Raw genomic sequence first — 22178 nt, 5'->3', positions numbered from 1 at the left:
ACAGCTATCCAGAGATCTGAGCTTCAACCCTGCCAGTATCGATGTAGGCACAACTGAAAAGACAGAACCTTTTTTTTCATTTCACAAAGTCATATAGTGACAGTATCAAATCCAATGGGATTCAAATGCAATATGTCTGGAAATGAAAGTATGACTCTTATAGCCATTTTGACGAAGTACAAATCCCACAGCAGATCTCAAAGACCAGTAGGTAGACAAAGGCAGAATGTAGGGAAATAGTCAAGGGGCATCTGTCTGGAAAATACATGCAGGGATCAACTATGTCCTCTTCAGTTCTGAGTGTTATTGTTTCAAACTTTAATCTTCAAATGACCAAGACAGAAAATGTATAATCATGTATCACAATGTCCTACATCTAAAGCAAGCTCACTGACTCCTTAACAAGCATCTGGGAACAAATAAACAATATTAGCTCATTTAATTTTTACATTTTAGTGATAAACCAAGTGTATATGTATCAGAAAGTGTAAATCCGGATTTTCAACTGTTAGACCTATTGTACACTTAGCCTAGTTTTGTCACTGTGAAATATATGTGGACATGTTCTAACCTACCTGTAACTTTCACCTATCCTATAGAATAACACTACCATATAAACAATGGATCACCTGAGGGTCCAGTTTAAGATGACCCAATTAATCCACATGGGTTCCCATATTGATGGACCATTGGGAAGGTGTCATGAATGTCCTCTGCATGGACAAGGCCATTTCACTGATACACTGATGATAAATGACCATTGTGAGAAATGTTCCCTCTAGTGGCCACATGACATAAGACAAGCAACATGCAACTTGAAATGGACCATGCTGCTAATGGTCAGTGGAGAGTAGGGAATTGATCTCAAACGTTGGAGAATACTTTTGAAAGTTGTATGTGAAAGTAGCTTAGAAAGCCTCCATTATACAAAAAAAATGATTGAAAAATTAGTATCAGTATCAAGTAGAACAAAACTATTTGCATGTATTTGGTGTGATTTGGTCCATACCATGGTTACATCACCATACAGTTACATGTGTATAATTGTGGTGAATGTTATTGAGGAAATGCTGTTATATTTTTTCTGTTGTTGTTTACAGCAATGGTTTGTGTTGAAGAGTTAACCCTGGTGTCTTCTCTGAGGCCTGGCTTTCTTCAAGACCAAGGGCTGATTCCTATTGATTGTGAGCGCCACAGGGAGTCGATGTGCCTTGTCTAGCGGAGTACATAATTATATATGAAAATGTCACAGGACTGTGCCCTGGAACAATTGCTGTGAGACAGCTGTGACTGTGGATCTCTGGTGGCCTGCTGTGGATGAGAAAGCCCAACAAATCACTTAGACGGCATCTCTGATAAGGCAGCTTTATCAAGAATACAAGAGACCAGGACACACCAGCTGCAAAACCATGGAGACAATCTCCATTAAGACTCTATTCTGTGCAATGTGTTTTGGCCCACTGACATAAGAACATAATCTTAAATTACCTACATCTGACTTCATAATGAATGGATTGATTTTGTCAAATCATGAGGGATCATGGAAATGGTCTTTTTAGTCCTTCAGAAAATATGCACTTTAGGTAAAAACCATCCTTTCAATTAGATAGTTAATAATAGTCGATAATTTGTACTTTGAAAACTTGTCCAAAGATGACATCTACCCATCAGATCTTTGGCACACACTGTCTTCATATCTCCATGGCACCACCCTTCACCTGGGCAGGAAACAAAGTGCCATTTGTATGTTATGATTGCACTAAGGGACAATATGAAATCAAGTACAGTTCAACCACTATGGTCCATCCCACTGTAATTAAAAGTTAACTATATACCACTGGGCAAATCATGTTGGCAGTTATAATTCATTCTGCTTCTAAATTAGACAATGTGTTTGCTCTCAACTGCATTGTAAGAGCCAACACTGCTTATTAAAGTCAACTGAGTTTTCATTTTGCAATATCCTGGACTTTCTTAGACTGCATGGCATGTTCAAATATAAATCAACTCCCTTACACCATTCAAGAGGAGGGAGAGATCAGTAACTTGTTTTTATGTCTTGATGTGTTCAGTGTTGTCTTTGCATATCTGTAAACTCCCCTCATTTGAGAACATTTACGTGAAGGACAGTTCTCCAATTACTTTCACCTCCCCATGCCTGCGTAACCAAACTGACTCACAACTGGAAGAGAAGCTGCAGATGAACTTTACGGAATTGGCTTGGTATCTGACAGCAGTACTTCTTGTCCATGAGAATATTTTGGTTGAAGTGTTTGCCTTCAGGGGGGTTTGGTCCTTGCCAAAGGCCAATCCCAACTGCTACTGTAGGTGATATGCAGTCTTACTGTAATATCATATTTTCTATGAGGAGGAGAACATATTGGTCTCTTCATTATTTCCTTGCTCTTTGAAACAGTGTTAATAAACCCATGTGCATTGTATACTGATATGGATAGAACTCTCATTATTATTTTTGCCTTGTCACTTTTTCATATTATTTCATAGACTGCTTACATTAGTGGAGCAGTGGTTATATTACTGATCATATCTCAGGCGTTTTCACAGTTATTCACTGAGTATGATAACCATAACTTGTAGGAGGTTAAGGATCTCGGAGAGATTTTGAGCCCCGGTTCTTTGTTTTGCGTTGTGGCGCAGAGCACAGCGAATCTGCTACTGTCACCATAGCACTGAATGAGCCAGTTTGCTGTCTGCCGTAGGAGGAAAGAGGACAACACAGCCCGCTGGCATGATAGCAGACCGACGAAGCGATAAACACAGAATTTAGAAAGACAATTTGTGAAGCTACTTGCATTCAGTCAGAAGAAATAGTAGGGTTTTGAAAAGCACATACGGCATATATATATATATATATATATATATATGTATATAGTCATAGTTATAGTTAATTGGATGTAATAGCCCTCCTGGATCATAAAGACACAAATTAGCTTTAAAGCCCATTGAACAGTATTGTTCAAAAGTAGCCTAATCACTCATCCGGTGACGAGTAAACAATAGCTTTGCAGATAATTCCATGACTTGATCATGAATCCATCATACTGTTACATATTGATTATATTTTAGGAATGAGGGTAAATATAGGCTACCTACTCCCTTCCATTAAACACACACTTTTAAGAAGTGATAACGCGGCAAAGTTGTTTGGCTTTTCCTGTAGCCTGGTGCTTTGTTGTCCACGTCCACTGGCCTTTTCCCTATCGTCACATTTTCCAGTTTGCCATTCAATTTACTAATTAGTACATGAGAATGCGTTACAAACTGTCTAAGTGAAGTAAGCCAAATTAGGTAAAGGGTACAGAATTCCTCTAGCTTTCGAGGTGCCGCGGAGCGCATAATACCCCCTCTATCGGAGAGCGCTCAGTCTCCAGCCCTCTCCCCATGCATGGTGACGTCAGACTCCTCTTGGCAGTCTGGAAGTCACTACGAGAGTAGAGCCGCTGGAAGGATACACAATTAACCAAGTAGGGAAAGACGGAGAAGAAACCTTTCCAGTGCCAGGCTCCGAACTGTAAAACCGGGAATATTTTTACCGTCAAAGCGGAAGAGTAGCACCAATATTGCCCCAGAACTGGGGTAGCGTCCGCAACACTCCCGCAATGGATAGAGTTTTAACTTGTCTCCTTGCTGCTGTCAGTTTACTGGTTTCAGTTCGAGGACAAGTATTCAAAGGTAAGACTTATTATTACTTTGAAGTGTTGTAGAGCACCGAAAGCTTATTCGAAGTGACAAAGATTCCGTGTGTCGCCAAGGAAGGCTACTCGAAGTTATCGTTTTCGTCTCTGCGTAGTCTATACGTAGTACTTCTCCTTAGACAAGTTTGTCGGTGATTGCTATTGCACTTACCCTCTTTTCATTGTGTAGGGGTTAAGTTCTGAATGCCGCTGTGATGGAATGTAGTACGGTTCAGACATTAGTCTCAATAATGCTCGGGTTGTCGCCCACAAATTGTTACTCTTTTCTTCCAGTCTGAATGACGTGCCTCGACTCTGCGCAGCTTAAACTTTTAATTTAGTCTACTTTGTGGAACCTACTTGACCATATTCAGCAGTATTAGCGCTTTTTTGTAGAGGGTTCTTTACATTTTGGATATGAAATGTATTGTTCAGAAAATAAATAACGGCCACGGTTCTATCCGTCCGTACGCGTCGTTCTTCGTGTTTCATGTAGTGTGCGCCCTATATCTGGTTTGAATTTAATCAGCTTCATATGAAGTTCGTCTGAATCAGGAGTCTCGCCACTCTCATAACTCGGAACATGCATTCCAATAAATGTGGCCTTTCTTCTTAACTATTAAGTAGCCTTTACAATCATTGTCTAATGCGATGAGAGCGCTGATATTTCGTTATAAGTGTCTTAATAGCTTGGGAGTTTAATCTTATCAATCCAAGCCGCTGCTTTTTATAGATGTCGATCTATTTTTACGCGGTGCGTAAAGGGGCAACCCATGTGTAGCACACTTGTGTAGCAATCAGTTGTTTATACTTCAGAATTTACCGGAATTGTTTGTTAAAAATGTGGGTTACTTTATTTTAAGGGTGTCTATCAGTGCGTCTTGGCAACCTGCCAAAATTAGGACGGCAAGGTTATTATAGCAGGTATAATAAACTTGGTTATTATAGTGTGTGGTAAAAGTCTTAATTTGCACTGAGGCTTTTGTACAACTTTATGCATTTATCATCAAGTTTGGGCATACATGACATTGTCAGTAAGCCACTTTATGTATTGACTTAGTCACGTATTGGAAGTCAGCCTGGGGTCTTTTTTATTTGAGCAGAACTGACAAACTGAGAGGTGATACTAAGATACAATTTTGCAGTAGTTCACATTATAGGCTTAGCAATTAAATGTTGTTTTACACCAATAAACATGTAAATTTGCCTGTTAACCAAATATGGCCTGACGCAGTTCCATTTTTGCCTACTGCTGACCATTATACACTTTTAAGGCAGTGATCTTAACTTTTTGCAACTATGTTTAGTTTGTCTTTTATCATCACCAAATTGTCCAGGCATCATAGGTTTATGCGTTTACGCAGAGTGGCTCCATTCAGATACATCAAATAGACTAGACTACCACTCGGAACTCTTGTCATCCCAGTTAAATTGCATTTATGAACACTGCTGGCATCTGTGTGCATCTCAAATGTGCCCTTAAATCTCGTTGTGTCCCTGTCAAAATATAACGAGGAGCTTTTAGTTTCTTCTTTTCAAAAGTATTGTTATCTTTGCCCAAACCGAACAAACCAAGAGTGAAATCACTTTGAATGATGCAGTGCTGTTCATCCGCTGTCAAACGGTCTCCTCTTGTTTGAGGGTTGGCCTGATGGTGGCAGCAGCGCTTACATGTAGGCTAAGCATACAGTACGATGGTAGGAGCCCTGCAAATAACTTCTTATAGGCCTTCATATTGAAATAATAAATATACACATATTCCTCAAATAAAGATAAATCCATTATGCAGTGCAAATGCTCACTGTATTGTCAATAGGAGTAAATAAAAGGAAACGAACTGGGAGTGAAATTAAAAATGCAAATTGAGTGAAATATATTACTAACACAGTAATTAAAAAGAAGCGGCAGTTGTTATTGTCCCAAAATGTTCTATGGAGGCAATCGCAATCCCCACATGGATAGCCGTTTACTTTTCTGATAATGCTGGAGGAAAGATTTATTATAGTAGAATTTTAATTCCCGCCACGAAATGCTAAACTCCAATTAAACTGCGGTCCAACTAACAATCACTCCAGTAGTTGTTGCTAGCAGCTCCGCGCATGTTGACCCTGAAATGGAAGGCCGACTCTGCGCCCCTGAACAATATTTTGACTCGTGACAAGGAAACACAGGATATCCTTTCAGGTCTTACCGCCCGCACAGCCTTTTACTGCGTCTTCCGTAGATTGAAAGCTGTAATTGTGTTATTTTTGCCATGCGGTAGATATGTCATTGTGTGTCGTGGGCATTGTTCTGTTAGCCGAACTTGTTGATTGTGCCTTGTTCCTTTGGATCAGACGTGTGCTCACGCACGAGGCCGTGCCGGATTATTGAAGAATTTGTCCTCTCAGCTGAAGCTGTGGAGCAGAGTTTTTAATTGTGCCACTGGGGAATTCGTTGTTCATCCCTGTGATTGTGAATCAGCGGGGAATACAATTGAATCTCTGCATTGTCCAAAGAGACATTGGAGACATCCAATCTCTGTAGCCTTCAGCAATAATATATCATACTCATTATGAAATTAGTCTCAGATCAGCTCAGATCATGGAGTTGTTTCTGCCAGTGCCTTTTGTGTGCAATCAATTTGATATTCACTTAAAACCATATAGGCTACTGTTGACTCTTCCCTATTTAGCTTTGTGAACCCTCCACCAAATCAGTCAACCCAGTAGTTTTTCAGCATGCTGTCGCAGAATTCCACCCTGTCTCGCCGTATTTGTTGTGGCGGCAGGAGGCAAACAATTCTATCATTCTGTCTGACCTGCCTCGCTCCCACGGCCTTTTCCCAGTCCACCTACAAGGTGTCCTTGGCTGGCTGAGCACTGGTCGAAGAGCTGGTGGGCAGCAGAATTAGTCATGGCAGGGCCAGGGCATGGCTAGATACTACGCTGTCAGTTTGACCGCACCAGAGACCATAATCACTTATTAGACTGTGCGACTCTGCTAAAGACGCTGAGCAAACACGGCCGAAGCTAATTAAAGCGGGCACTGTCTGTCTCTCCTGTTGGGGAAAAACGTGAGCGCGGAAGAGCTAATGAATCATCCGCATATGCAGGCTTCAGGGCCAAGCAGAGAAGCTCGAGGTGGCCAGGTGGTCCGCTAGCTGATTGCGCTGTGCACATCCGCCAGGCAAACACAAAGGCGACTGACTGCTGATAAAACAATCCTGGACGCGATCGAGTCACCATGACTCATTAGTCGCTACCGGATACCCGCCTCGCATTCCTTTGTAGGTGACTGTGTCAGTCCGAGAGTTGAGAAAAACATGGCTAATTAATCCACAAAGGGCCCACAGCGGCCTAATTTTATGCGGGCTTCGGATGGGATGGGATTGGTAAGGGGTAGGCTCCGTCTGTCATGAAAGGAAAGAGGCGTGCCTCTGTTTCCCGTTGTTGACATCTTATTTTTGCAGGTGACACACTTGGAGCAGGTGGCTGAGATCCCCTGTGCCAGTCTTTCACTTCTCCATCTCCTCCTCCTTTAGTGTATGACCACAGGCAAATATTTCCATTACTGTCAGCCCGCATCTGTGTGGTAGACTCCGCATTCATTATGCTTCCTCTCCTTTGGGTTGTTAGCTATGCACAGGCCTTGTTTAACTCCCAATGTGTTGTTCTCTTAAATGTTCGCCTGGCTTAATTAACGAGCCTAAAGCCCATTGTTTTATCCAAGGAAGTTGTGAAATGGTCTTCCACACACTCACATGCTTCAGACAGGAAATGTGTCCAGGTCACCTCATTGTGCCCCTCACAAACATGTGCGTCAGAGACATAGCAGAGAGGATGAGCAAGTAGCCTACTGATATTCTTTTGCAAGCCCACTTCTTCCTTCCACATCCAGAGAAGACATACTGCCCTTCTAAACAGGGTTAGTTTGCTCTCACTTTGTGTTGTTTATAATTGTTGCCAAGTACTTCCATGGCCAGTTGTAATCCTCACAGTTTACTCATGTCTAGACAAAATGGAGGAGGCATAAATTCAAGGATTCCTGGGATTCAAGGACCATGCAGTGCCAGTTCTTAAGAAAAATCATTATTTATTTTTTATACTGACAAGTCTAATTGTTTTAGGCACATTTGGGCCATGTGGGCTATGTTTATTGCCCTGCAAGAAGAGGGCATAGACTTTGAATGGGTCTTTATTAGTCGTTTTAATTGCAGATGGAGGATGGGTGAGAGTTGTATACGGCTGGTCTTTAGATAGGGGATGATGAAGTGTTTGATGTTGACTGATGAAATTCACAGCTTAGTGTGGCCCCTCGGAATTCCGTCCATCCCATTAGCATAAGTTTGTCATGTCTGTCCCTCTGTTTAGCCTTCACCACCTATCCAATCCTATCCAATCTACCCTGAGAGGGCCTGGAGATAAAACACCTCAACTCGATTGTAGAAAAACACTTGAATAACCCTTTTTTGGCATCATGTGTTGACTTCTCTTTTTTGAACCAGTGTTTACAAACTTAACACTAGGGTTTTAAGTTTGTAAACACTGGTTCAAAAACACATCGTTTTGGCTGCCATGTTGGCCCTGGTTTGTGTTGCTCAACCTCTCCACTCTCTCGACCATGAATGGTGTAATTATCAGCCCGCATTCTGTCTTAAAAGCCCCATCTTAAGCCCGCTAAACCTAATCTATTCCACTGAGCGCTAGGTTCAGGAGTAACAGTGGAGTGGATAGGGCTGGATTTAATAGTATTAATAGCCTCATCGGTGAGTGGTCACATTCAACCTGTCATCTCCCAGGGGCCTTCAACAGCCCTAATAACAGCACTGAATTCTGGGAAACCAGGAAGTGCCTGTGTTTTCTCTGCCTGACACACTGGAATAACGGTCGGAGCAGAGGGGAGTTAGTGTTTTTTCCACAACACTGGCCCCACCTTCCTCCTCTGCCGGCATAACACTCTTAATAACAAAAAACCCTGAAACCCAGTGCCTCGAAGAGTGTTTTGTGGGGGAAATTAATTGTGAAACATTGCTCGTTGAGACTCTGAACCCTCTGTTCGCCTGTCTCGGCAGTTACCATAATTATTTTTCCTGCAGAACTTAGGCGGTTCCACTGAGTCTCCAAATATAGATAATGAAAAGAGCTTTGTAATGAAACGACTTCCACAAATGGCACTGAGGCTTCGCCTGACTCCAGTTATGATGCAGTTTATGGACACTTTCAAAAGGCAGGAGCAGGCCACCAACACACTGTATGGAGTGCTACTTGCTATGTGTCCTATACTACAGCAATACGACGTCTCATTCAAATCTGGTTTAAAGAGGCTTAAAGAGGCCCCCAATGGGCTAAAAATGCAGACAGACGCCACAAGGGGAACATTGTGAGGCAGGACTTGCTGAATGTGCACCTCCATATCAGTGTGTGTGGGGGGGGGGATTAATCGCTGTTAGGGTCAGCAGCTCTCCATATTAAATATTTCCAGCCCTGAGACGCTTGCCAGAGGCAGGGGCTAATCCACGAGCCACACGAAGCTGCTGCTGGTATTAAGACAATATGCCTAAGGGGGAAATGATAAAGGACAAGTAATAATCAAACCCCCTCAAAAATGTCAGAGGTGATTTCTTTTTTTTTGGGGGGGGGGTTCTCAGAAATTCCTAACAGTTGCATGTGTGCTAGGCCGTGGGTGGGGGTAGGGAAAAGAGTTTCTCTGTGTCACACTGGTTGGGCTAGAATGGAAGAACAGCTTTTGAGAAACTTTTTTGCAGTAGGTTATCAATTGGGGCAAAAAGCTGAAAGTATGAATAGTTGACACATTTTTTTTTTTTAGTTCACAGTGGGACACCTCTTTTACCTTACACTCTCTTCTTGACTCTCTCGAGGTACCGCAGGTGTTGCTGGCGGTGTTGTCTGCCAGTGACGGGAAGAATGTGAAAGCCTCTGGAACCTTCTAGAATATTCTCAAATATGTATTCAAAGGCAGGGGAACTGTAAATATTTCATTGCGTGTTATATTTCATCATTAGCATTAGCATCATTAGCATAACTGTCCTAGGCATTTGTCCAAGACTATCATCTATGTGCATTTAGCAGTGGGAGATGAAAGCGAGCGCTTTATAGACCACAGGCACTAATGGGTAAGAGCACATGGGGAATAGGCTGTGTGAACAGCGGGGTTGCCGGCGGGGGGTGGGGGGCACCCCCGAGAAGTATGCTTAACCCATATTGCTACAATAAATATGCAGCTGAATCTATGAATTATATGGTAATTCTTCCCCTGAATTGGCCATCTTGCGTGCTGCTAAGAATGGCGTCATGCAGATGTTGAAGGAAAATACTAGGCGATAATTGTGCTGTTTTTCTTCTTCAACAGAGGGATGGGAATTAATTTGATCTATCTACTGTAGGCTATCTATCTATCTATCTATCTATCTATCTATCTATCTATCTCTATCTATCTATCTGTCTTTTTCACGTTTGTAGTGCAGTTGTTTTTCTGAAGTGTATATTATGTCTGTATGCTCTGTTCATATCCATTTGTGTGTTTACTGTACACCTTGTCACATTTCTTTGTACAGTTACCTGAGTTTGTGGCTCCTGCTTTTTTGGGTCATAGTTTCTCCTCGTACCTCTGTGTAACTGAGTATTTATGGATTTATGAAGGACCCCAGGGCTGGGTCCGTTCCTCTGTACCCCATATTTCATCTGTCCTTGATTGATGAGCCTGCGTATGTATGTCATCCACTTATAAGCTGCGAGAGCAGGGGAGCATTTGCAAGGAACATGGGAGAGGTCCCTTGTGGTTTGGCCAATGTTAAGTGAGGTTAAGAGTACTTTCAAAAATTAGAGCAGTTGAGCCTTTTAGGGCTAAACTAGTTGTCAAAAGGAAGGAGGTCCGGTAGTGGAAGAAAAAAAAGCAGGTCAGGTCTTTCTCCTTGTGTCTCTGGAACTGACTGACATTGTGCAGTTCAAAACCGGATGGGCCATTCTGATTGGGTAAAATTAGCCGGTCTATTTTTTGAATAATGTTTATCTTTAGAATTGTGGTTATACTCCCCTGGTTCCCATCCAGAGTGCACTGAGAAGAGCATTTAAGTGGTTGCACGCAGTCAGTTTTGTAAGCGCGCAATGCTGTGGAGTTATGCAGTAACGGCAGTTATATCTCAGAGTTTATTTATTACGCTCAGGGCGGGCAGTGTGAGTCAGTCTCAGTCTCAGGTTGCTGAGGTCACAATAGGCATTCTAGGCCACACAGGGAGCATTCCGTGTGCAGAATCCAAACATAATTATCCAAACATTTACAGACCTCATCACAGTGTCCTTTCATTCTCAACCCCCCCAACCTCCACAGTGCTCCCCCCCAAGTGAATTACAACACACTTTGTCCATCAAAAGTACTTGAGTGGAATGTCGACTGCAGGAGGCCATTTGTGCTGCTTGAGGAGCAGACGTGGGGGGTTCCTACATTAGAATGACTCGCGTTTTTGACCTGACTTCATTTTGTTAGTTGCTTGACTCACGTTTGCAAATCCCCATCCCCCATAGGATCGGAAACCCAGTCTTGCGGATCTCAGCAGTTGAAGACTGCGGCTGTCGTAATGAGGCTCGCAAGCGCGGCCACCAGCGCAATAAAACAAGGCTCCTTGAGGTTTACCGACGAGACGGCAGCATGAAATAAGCCCTCCAAGAAGATAAACGAGGCAAATCTCAAACGGCCAAAATCCAATTGATGGCAAATTGGGCAAATCCCTCTCAGTTTAGATCGGCCTGGAAGAAAAAGGCACACTGTGTGGTACTACTTGGGTATTGCAAGGGAATTAAACCTTTGTGGGCTTTTTTGCCACTTGCTCAACTTTTTACTCCTAATTCCATCTAATCCTGCCACTGAAGATCGAAACAAAGGCACCTCGCAGAAGAGTGTCCTCATCCTCTCTACGCAAATTGCACTGAGCCGTTGTTGATAAGACACTCGCATCCCCGAATTGGGAGGCAGCTTTGCGTCCGGCCTCTCATGTACTCCCTCACTCCCTGGCAACCCCGACTGGCCTCAGCACATTGCTCCATAGAGACTTCCTGGTTGATGGTGAGAGTTGCCCAGGCAACCAAGCGGACAGTAAGATAACCAAAAAAACGACGCTTGCATCGAAAACATCTGGACCGATAGACAAAACCAGCGAGAGTGGAGCGGCCAGTGCAGCTGATAGCCACTCAGTAGATAGACACTGTTGTTGCCTCACTCAGTAGATAGACACTGAGTCCAACCACCCCCCCCCCCCCCACCCCCATCCCCATCCCCATCCCCATCCCCATCCCTTTCTAACGCAGAGAACCTGGAATCTAAGGAGAGAGAAGAAGGAAAGAAAAGGAAAAAATCAGGCAGACAGGCAAATATGTTGGCATGCTGCAGGGGTCAGGGAGCCTGGGGCTTGACCACAGGCACTGCATTAACAAGGGCAGTCCCAGAAGGGCCCCTCCAGCTTAGCACCAGCCAGGTCTGCTGAAGACGCTCTCTCTCTCTCTCTCTCTCTCTCTCTCTCTCTCTCTCTCTTGCTACTCTCTACCCAGCATCTCTCCAGTAACCCCCCACACCACCTCCACCCCCAGCTCCTCTCCCCCCTGCCCCACGCCACCTCCTACTCCCTCCCCACCACGCCCTGCTGCCCCAGGCTTAACCTCCCTAGACGCCGCGCTCCACCACACGTAACACACATCATTTGGGCCGAGGCCTAGCGGTGCAGCAGTCGTGGCCCCTCGTTGACTGACACGGCTCTCGGATCGCTGAGAAGATGTGCTGAAACTACAGCTCAAATAAAGTTCCACTGAAGGATGTTTTGAGTGTGTGTGTGTGCGTGTGTGTGTGTGTGTGTGTGTGTGCACGCCCATGGTAAATTTCAGGGGCTGGATTTAAACGACTGTTGGGTGTTAAGACTGTGTAGCGAAGAGCAGCAATGCGTGTGCAGCAGTGTTTTTGTTAACCAGTAGCAAGTGTGACGCTTGCTAACCCTCCATATCAGGGGTAATTAATTCTCTTCTCCTGGGGCAGGTGCATTTCACTGGGCTGGCATAAAAGGGCATAAAGTGGGTCATTATCTTTTCTCATTTTACCGTGCAAGTTTGCAGCCCTCCCAAGCCAATTCCCCTCACACCGTCCCCTATGCTGAGGCATGAAAAGATAATACCTCCTTCACCCCAGATCACTAGCTTCATGCTTGTTTAAACCCACAGGTTAAGGTCAAAGCCTTTCTGGTTGTTTGCAAAAAGCACTTTCACAGCCTCAGCCTCTGTGCGACTAGCACAGCTAAACAGCGGCACAGCGACATAGTACAAGCTCTCCTTGTTGCTCTCCTCACTTACTCTCTTAGAGCTTAAGCATAATGAAATCTAAAGGCATACGATGGTGTATAATCTATAAACAGTAATATTCCACTGGGCTCGAGCTGTATTTGTTTATTTATTTTCCTTCTCCAATGCAGCAAAGCAAATAATGAAGGCATATGTTTACCTATAATTCCTCTCACCGAGGGAGATGGATTAAATCGGAACAGTTTGGTTTGTTGTGAAGATTCTTAAGCGGCGCTTTCAGGCACGAACGGCTCCCTCCTGACCCCCTCGGTGGATTTGGCTCTGCACGGCTGAATAGGGAGGTCTTTCACGGCTAATGGGGGCGCGCATGGCAGGACACGGCCGCCACACATGCCTTTTATTGGCTCTCTTTAGTTACCGGAGGAGAGGGAACATCAAACAGCAGGAGCTACACCATCTTCACTGCTTCGGGGGAAAGCAAACCACACAAAGGCATACACACAGGGACACTCATGCAAGTAGGTAAACACACACAACACACACACTCACGCACAGAAACATGCAAAAATACTGTATGTAAGCATGCAAGTAGGCTAACTGTACACACTCACACACACTCACACAGAGATAGAGAGAGAGAGAGAGAAAGAGAGTAAACAGACACCCACACATATACTTGGAAGTGTGTGTGTAATAATGTGTACTTACTTACAATACAAATATAAACAGAGGCACACATATAAACAGATTCCTATGAACCATCCCCCTCACCACACACACACACACTAATGCTTGAATAAATAACATTGGGTCCTGCCAGAGGCCTGAAAGGCTGGACGTGACAAACATTCAAAACCGCTGTCCTCTAGCCGCTAAAAACGTCTGATTTAACTCTCGCTTCACCCTCTCCCTACCTCCCTCCACTCCCACGCCTTGACAAGTGCCCCTGTGCTCTTAGGGGACTATTTAACCTCAAATAACCCTTCATGGCCCCCTTGCCCCCACATACACACACACACACACACACACACACACACACACACACACACACACCCACACTCCTCCACTGGTGAGCAGATGTGTGGCCAGATTCCCCTGAAGACTCCCAGAGGTGTCAGGGCCAGACACTGATATGCTTTGGCGTGGGCTGGCTCGCCCCGCCATGGATTTAGAGGCCATGAGCCTCCCCCATGTTTGCCCTCTTTTTCCCTCTCTTCAGAGGAGTGGAGGAGACATCAAAATCGTACTTCTTTTTTCTCTACTCTTTTTTTCCCTTGATCCAAATCCCTACTCCTAAGATCTTGGTCGGGAGGTGAGAGAGGGGGGGAGGAAGAAGAAGAAGAAGAAGAAGAAAAACATTTCCAATCTCTCCCTGTGCTCTTGCCTTCACCTGACTATCATAAGACTCCACTGGCAACGCTTGTTTCCCATCAGGATTTCAGGATTTCTTTTCCCCTCTCTCTGTGCAGATGTCAGGCGCTCTGTAAGATCTCAATGCCGTATCCAAGAGACTACAAACATCACCATAGAGAGATGTCTGTCCAACTGGAGTCGGCAGCTTTCGCTGTTGTTAGGAGGGGGAGGGGGCATGGTTTCCATAAACGGTCAACAAATGTGCACAAATCCAAGCACTGTGAATGGCAATTATATTAGTGGCACACTCGTGCTGGTGATTTCTCTCTGATCTTTGTGTGATGTTTCCAAACAAGGGAATCTTGTACATTTAAACCAGATGCCTCGGCTTATGAAAGCCTCTTTTTGGCGTTAATTAAACATTCTCTATTACTCGGCGTAACTGATACAGTAACACAGATGAACTTTTATTACTTCCCGGCACCGCAGATCTACAGTGAAGCTGTTGGTGGCCTGTTACCCCCGAGCCTTTTGATTGTATGCATCTTGACTTTGTGTCAGGCTGTGCATTTGCTTGATAATTATGGTTTGGGATGAGCTGAGGGCCGTGGATAGATGTCCTGGTAGGCACTGATATCTCCGCACATGGGTGGCGAGCACTTGGGCAAAGTGACGGCTTAATGAAGCTGTGCCACGGATAATTGTTGCGGACGTGGCGAGGGGGCCTTGCAGATGCCTGTCACCAGCCCACTGCGCACAACAATGGCCGCGTCGCTTGTATGTTAGCACGCCACCGCCGTCACCCTCGCGCGCGTCTCCGTCCGCATGTGGGGCGTCCGCTGCCACCCGTCTTACTTTCCGAAGGGGGCCGTACCCTCGTGTCACAGAGGGATCACCATGGAATCTGAGTTGACACCTAAATTACGAAGGGAGGCGACTGGCAGAGGAGCATCTTGAGAGAGTCTGTCAGGAAGTCGGGCTCCATCAAGTCTCATCAGATGCAGCCCAGAGAGTCTCTCTCTGCCCTCTCTCTCTCTCTCTCTCTCTCTCTCTTTGTATCTCACTGGTTGAGCAGTGGACAGGTCTGCTATAACTAATGCCTAATATGGACAGAACATGTTAACCATTGGGTGTGTGACAGGTTGATCGGCAGGATGTGGACAGACCATGGTGACAGTTGTACTGTGTGTGTGTGTGTGTGTGTGTGTGTGTGTGTGTGTGTGTGTGTGTGTGTGTGTGTGTTGTCAGCCTTTCTGCAGAACTAGTCTGAGCTCATGTCTGTTAGAGTGGTGAAGGTGCACTCAGTTCGTTTCAGTGCCTATTTTTTAGATAATTGATTTATTTATGGTCAACAATCAGTTCACAAATTACAGTGACACTGTGACTATGTAAAACTCATATTGAATTTTCATCCATTTTTGTTTCAATTTAACTTTACTTTGTCTGTTTAGTTTTTTTTGTTTAGTTTTTGTTTGATTGATTGGGTAAGAATTATTCTTCTAACCATCTATGAACTGAACCATGAGCAAGATGCAGTATGCAGTACTGCAGCCATCCAGGAACTCCTTACATGGAACAGACAGTATGATCCCCTTGTTTTTGTCCGTTTCTTAATCAGATGACCTGCATGATGAGCTGCATGATGAGCTGCATGATGAGTTGCATGCTTAATGAAAGCATGTTTTGCATAGGAGTTCATAGGAGGACACAGGGTCAGGCTCAGTTAGCACAGTGTTGACTGCATGGCTGCGTGAGAGCTGTTAAAAGTGGGAAGTGTGAATAGGGTGTCTTGAGTTGCTGTCCAAGAGTGCATTCCTTCTCTCTGAGTCAAGCAGACAACAGACAGCCCAATCTCTCTCTCTCTCTTAATTCTTTATTAGCATGACTGTTTGGATATAGTATTGCCAAAGTTAAATATTACAGTAGTAATATAAAAACAATTGCAGCAAAGTAAATAAACAGTAAATGAATTTAGATGGCAACAGCACCAGTTGTGACAAATGACAATAGGAAGGTGTGTGTGTGTGTGTGTCTCTCTCCACATGGATCTCTGGTGCCATTTTGCACACCCAGGCATTCACTCCATGAGGCCCTCTGACATTCAGTCCTCAGATATGTTTAACCTTCTGTCTCAACCATTTCTTTACCGCTTTTAAAAAAAAAAGCTGGAAGACCTTTACCCATGCCCCCTCTCTGTGCCACACACACACACACACACATACACACACACACACACACACACACACACACACACACACACACACGCACACGCATGTGCGACCCCCTCCCTGAGAACCACAGTGTGTGTCATAGCCTAGGCCTGGCTTCTAGCTTGACATTATTGTCGGGGGCCGGTTGATACCGAAGCAGATTCACAATGAAGCCACGCGGGACGAGACCTTTGAGTGCACGTGGTGGAGGCAGCAACAGGCGGAGGTCTTGGGTGGCTGTTCCTCCTCTCTCCGCCGAGCTGCCGTGCCGGCTGGGGGCTGCTGATGACCTTCTCACGGCAGGAGGAGTACGCTGACAAAAAGCGGGAGCAATCCCAGACCTCGCTGGATGGAGTCTCCGACAGAGAAAGGCGGGAGGTGTCAGCTCTGACCTTTCCTTCACTGTGTGTGTGTGTGTGTGTGTGTGTGTGTGTGAGGAGGGGGCAGTAGTTGTTGTATGTGTGTGTGCTTGTATCTCTGGGCTTGTGTGTGTGCGTGTGTGTGCGCATCTATGCGTGTGTGAAAATATGTGTTTGTGTGTGTGTGTGTCTCTGCTTGTGAACTTTCCAAAAGTATCTCTCCCACCTGATACTCTCCCATCTGCCCACCTGGTGTCTTCTCTGCCAGGTCACCAGCGGCGTGTACCCAGACCCCCTTGTGATCTTTCAGCCGCACAGCCCATCTCTCCTCTCCTCTCTTCTCCTCCTCTCCTCTCCTCTCTTCTCCTCTCCTCCTCTCCTCTCTTCTCCTCTCCTCTCCTCCTCTCCTCTCCTCTCCTCTCTCTTCTCTTCTCTTCTGTTCTGTTCTCCTCTCCTCTCCTCTCTCCTTCTCTCCTCTCCTCTCCTCTCCTCCTGCCACCTCCCGCTAACGCAGCAGCGCACTGCCACAGAGCCACGCGTTCCTGTCGCCTCCCATTGCCATACCAGACGCATGAAAATGAAGCGCTAGTGCTATTAGCACACAGCTGACTAGGCCCATTTTACACCGTCAGCCGGGCCAGCCGAGCCGGACCGGCCAACTTGGGTCTGCAGACTGAGCCCTTTTTGGCAGGAGCTGTGTGTGTGTGTGTGTGTGTCTGTGTGTGTGTGTGTGTGTGTGTGTGTGTGTGTGTTTATGTGTGTGTGTGTGTGTGTGTGTGTGTGTGTGTGTGTGTGTGTTTTATGTGTGTGTGTGTGTGTGTGTGTGTGTGTGTGTGTGTGTGTGTGTGTGTGTGTGTGTGTGTGTGTCTGTGTGGTCTCTTTGGCTCACGGGGCAGCGCAAGCTTGTATGTAAGAATATGAGAGTATTAGAGTGTTTTGGTGGTGTGTGGGCATGTAAAAGTGGTAGTGTATATTTTGTGTGTGTGTGTTGGTGTATGTCTCTGTGAGGTTGTGTGTGGGTGTGACAGCACACTACTCCCACCCCAATTCCTCCCTCTCCTGCTGTCAGAGTTTCCAACCCCACAGGAAGAGCAAGGGATTGTGGGAAGCTGAGATGCCGCCTGCCCGGTGAGATCAGCAGGGCTGACTGGCCCAGCGGCACAGACACACACAGACACATACACACATACACACACAGGCGTACACAGACACACGCAGACAAACACACACACACACAGACACACGCAGACATACAGAGGAAACGGGCCAAAGGAAACAGGCCCAGCAGACAAATCTCTGTGCACATCACACCAGCCCATGAGCTCATCCAGAGGGGAAATGGACACACACACACACACACACACACACACAAGCTCACACACACATACATACACACTATCTCATCAATGTAATTTCACTCTCGTTAAGGCGGTGGCCATTTTTTTCGCCTTCCAACACCATGAATCACATAATTCCGGCCTTAACTATTCACAGAAGAGCCGTGCCTTCTGGAATGTTCCTTAGTGATAAAGTTTATGCCCCGCTGTCGACCTCTTCATACTCAAGCTCGGCTGGGAGTTTGATGCAGTGCTGATAGCAGCAATTAGGCCTGAATGTGATATATAGAGAACCATGTTTTACGTTGCTGTGTAAATTTTGGGTCTTTGTGACCTCTGTTCCTAGCCGAGAGTGTGTGAGAGTGCAGAGATGAGGGAAGTGAGAGTGAGCGAGGGAGGGACAGAGTGAGAGAGGAAGGGAGGGAAGCATGGAAGAAGGGAGAGAGTGACAGAGAAAGGAGGGAGAGAAGGGCACGGAAAGCCTTGAAGGCAAAGGATCAGTACCCGGAGAGATTTAGTGACAATCTAGCAAGGCACTAAAACATGACACCCAAGTTCCACTGAATCTTATTTCATATCGATTAGGACCTGCTGCAGACTCCTGCCGGCTGGCTGGGGAATTTATGACAGCCAGTGTCCATCTGCTGATGTTGTTCACGCCTCTCAGAGCACGAAAAAAACACCAAGTCCCCCTGCTTAGATCTGTCTCCATCTCAATTGTTTGAACCTCAATGAAATACGGCAAATTGGATAAGCACTGGTGCTTGTTTGTAGCAATGGAATCAGCCTAAAGAGCATATTAGATCAAGGTCAGAAATTTCATCAGAAATATGATCATTGTGGTGCATCAGAAACATGGACTGTTACTGTGCATCTGAAAGATTTGCTGTTTAAATGTAAACAATATGCAGTTTGCAAAATACCTGAATGTGAACATTGATGATTTGCTCAAGTGGAAAAGGGGCTAGTTTATGCTGTGGGCTAATGTGTTGTTTCTGCTTGCAGTTTCGTTAGAGTTTTGTTGGATCCTATTAGCATCAGCTTTTCACTCTTCTTTTATTAAGACCAGCTAGAAGAAAACATTACGGAGCTTACGGCCCTCAGCTAGCGATGGCCAACTTCTTTCCGTTTAGCCTACTTGATCAAAGCTTTAAATAATGAATGAATCAGGAGAAGTCAATTAAGGGCCCTCATTTAGAGTGGAATCGATTGGCCCACTCAGTCTGTGAAGTCAACTAGATAGTGTGTACTTGAAGACCTTTAGGGACGATAATATCCCTGAAGCTCTCAAGTGAACACCCCCACAGGGATCTAGCTGTGTCCAAGGTGTGTGAGTATATGAGTGTGCGTATGTGTACGTGTCTACAAGATTGAATGTCTGAGAGTGAGTAGGTGTGTATGTGTGAAATAGTGTGTGTGTGTGTGTGTGTGTGTGTGTGTGTGTGTGTGTGTGTGGGGGGGTTGACTGTAAACTGTATGGAGATGTGTTTCTGAGAGTGGAAATGTGTGCAGTCCTGTGTGTGTCTGTGTGTGTGTGGTGTGTGTGTGTGTGTGTGTCTTAACTAGCAATCTCGTATATATGCCCTGTCGGGACAGACAGCTTGGGGGTCCCTCCTGCATATTGCAGCTATGATGGTGTTGGAGTATTTGGTTGACACTGCGTCTCCCTCTTTAATGAACGCCCTTCGCCAAGCTACTGTTTACTAGGCTAAGTCCTCACGCATCAATATGTTCAATATGTGAGCGCAGACTGTTTTAGGGGGTGTGCTCTGAGTACTTGCGCCGTCCCTCTATTAAAAAAACATCTAAAGTGCAGCTTCAGATAGCACTCCTTTATTTGCGGGTGTAAATGAAAACACCCGACTGTATTTAAAAAAGGAAATGTGGTTACGGTCTAGTTTCTGGAAGGCTTGTTTTTGGCCTTTAATTATCTTAGCGAAAGCGTAGCGAGATGCTTTTTTGTAGAGTGTGTGAGTACGTGTATGTGAGTGTGTGTGTGTGTGAGAGAGTGTGTGTGTAGGTCCTATGGGGATATATTTCAGTGGAGTGGGTCTGAGGCTATCAGAAGCCAGTTGATCTGGAAATGCCTGCTTTTAATAATTGTTTGCTATTCATAAGAGGCTATTTTCCTTAGCCGGTGGATATGCAAGCAGCCCACTCAAAGCAGGTTGGGATTAAGGCCTCCGAGATTCAGTCTGGTCGCCTAAGTATTATCTTGTCACACTGTGGAGGGGTGGGGGCAAAGAAAAGCAATTTCGCAAAAGTTTCCTTTAATCTTATTCTGCAAACCCGGGCGAGATTGAAATTTATCATAAATATTCTTCTAAGGAGGGGGAGGAAGAAGGAGGATTGGTGTGTGTGTGAGCGTGTGTGTGTGTGTGTGTGTGTGTGTGTGTGTGTGTGTGTGTGTGCATACGCGCCGTACGTTGGGAGATTAGGACCCAGGAACAGCATCATCTATCCTACAGAAACCTTGGAGTCTTATCTCTCGTGAGATTTGCGCAGACAGAGACGCTGGCGGAAGACCGCTGCGGAGCACCACGTGGCCTTATCCTCTTAGCGGAGGAAAACGCTGACATTACTCTCTCATTTTGACCCCCTCCTTTTCTCTTAAGAGCATTGTGATATGTCTTAAGCCAGGGATGGGGGAAAAGATGATTGCCTGGGAGCAGACACGCCAGGCCCCTACCTAAAAGGCCTCGGGGGTTGAGGTCATACACACACACCTACACACACACACACACACACACACACACACACACACACACACACACACACACACACACACACACACACACACACACCTCAAGGTACTTGTGTCTGAGTAACCCCAGAAGACTTCCCCATCTGTTAAAAGTGAGAGGTCAGGGATTTAAGTGTCCTAAAGACAACCCCTCTCCCTTCCTCTCCAACAAATGAGGATGATTGTAATCACGGGCATCTAATGGGTTTGAGGAGGCATTGTTATGGCTGAGCTGCAATGAATGTTATTAATTACAAATGTTTCATTTGCGTGGAATTGCCAGATTAGGCAGAAAATCATTGCATCTGTTTTGCTTGACAGCTGGTGTAGCAATAGATAGCCATGGATATTTGTTCCCTCTTAAGCAGATAGCGTTGGACACATGAAAGTGAAAACATGATAAGTACTGTCAGTGGGAGAGAGGACCAGTATTCATGTACATGTGTATGATAATAATTGAATAATAACTGAAAATACAGGAAGATGGGTCAGTGTTTAAACTGTTAGCTGAAGCTGGGGGGAATTGAAGGTGTGTGTGTGTGTGTGTGGGGGGTAGATGAAGACATGGTTGTGCAGGGATTTCACCCACCCTGACGTTGTCTGTCACCGTTGGCGACAGGGCCCCCCCAAGTGCAAGGGGAGGAGGCGGAGGGGGTGTGCTGTCCAGTCGATGCTTTTGGCTGTCTCTCCAGTGTGAGAGTCTGCCAGCCCAGCGACGTCTTCCAGCGTCCTCCAGGAGCAACGCCACACTGACAGGCAGAGGACAGCCACCGTCCATAGCCTCAGGGCAGGAGGGAGGGAGAGAGAGAGAGGGAGAGAGAGAGAGAGGAAGATGTGGTATGGCTTGTGAAAGAGGGAGACAGAGAGAGATGGGGGACGACTGGTGGGAGAGAGATAGAGAGAGTGGGGAGTGAAAGAAGGGGATAGTGAGAAAAATGTTGGGGGAGAGAAAGATTAAGAGTGGTAGATTGAGGGGATAGAGGGAGTGGTAGAAGAATGCAGGAAAGTATGATAAAGAACTGGCAAAAGAAGGAAAACAAAATTCAGAGAAGGAGATGGAGAGATTGTGTAAGATAGGAAGAGTGAGGGAATGAGCGACAGAGCGAAAAAGAGGTCAGGGGCAAGGGCACCTGTGTCTGCCCAGAGGAGGTGTAGGAGGCCAAGAGAAGAAGGTGATGAGGAGGAGGAGGAGGAGGAGGC

At 45.5% G+C, this 22178-nt stretch overlaps 1 protein-coding gene across 1 annotated transcript in view; it reads left to right on the top strand.

The window, feature by feature from the left end:
• The first annotated feature begins 3438 nt into the window (after positions 1 to 3438).
• The window catches only part of ptprma (protein tyrosine phosphatase receptor type Ma), a 190397-nt gene continuing 171657 nt past the window's right edge, over positions 3439 to 22178 (top strand). Inside the window, exon 1 of the mRNA XM_048265863.1 lies at positions 3439 to 3693. Within this exon, the coding sequence (XP_048121820.1) occupies positions 3621 to 3693 (73 nt within the window). The 5' untranslated portion in view covers positions 3439 to 3620. The remainder of the gene's footprint in view (positions 3694 to 22178) is intronic.

Source organism: Alosa alosa, chromosome 16 (assembly GCF_017589495.1).
Source record: "Alosa alosa isolate M-15738 ecotype Scorff River chromosome 16, AALO_Geno_1.1, whole genome shotgun sequence".
In the NCBI taxonomy this organism is placed as follows: domain Eukaryota; kingdom Metazoa; phylum Chordata; class Actinopteri; order Clupeiformes; family Clupeidae; genus Alosa; species Alosa alosa.
This window is presented reverse-complemented; position numbering and strand designations above follow the sequence as displayed.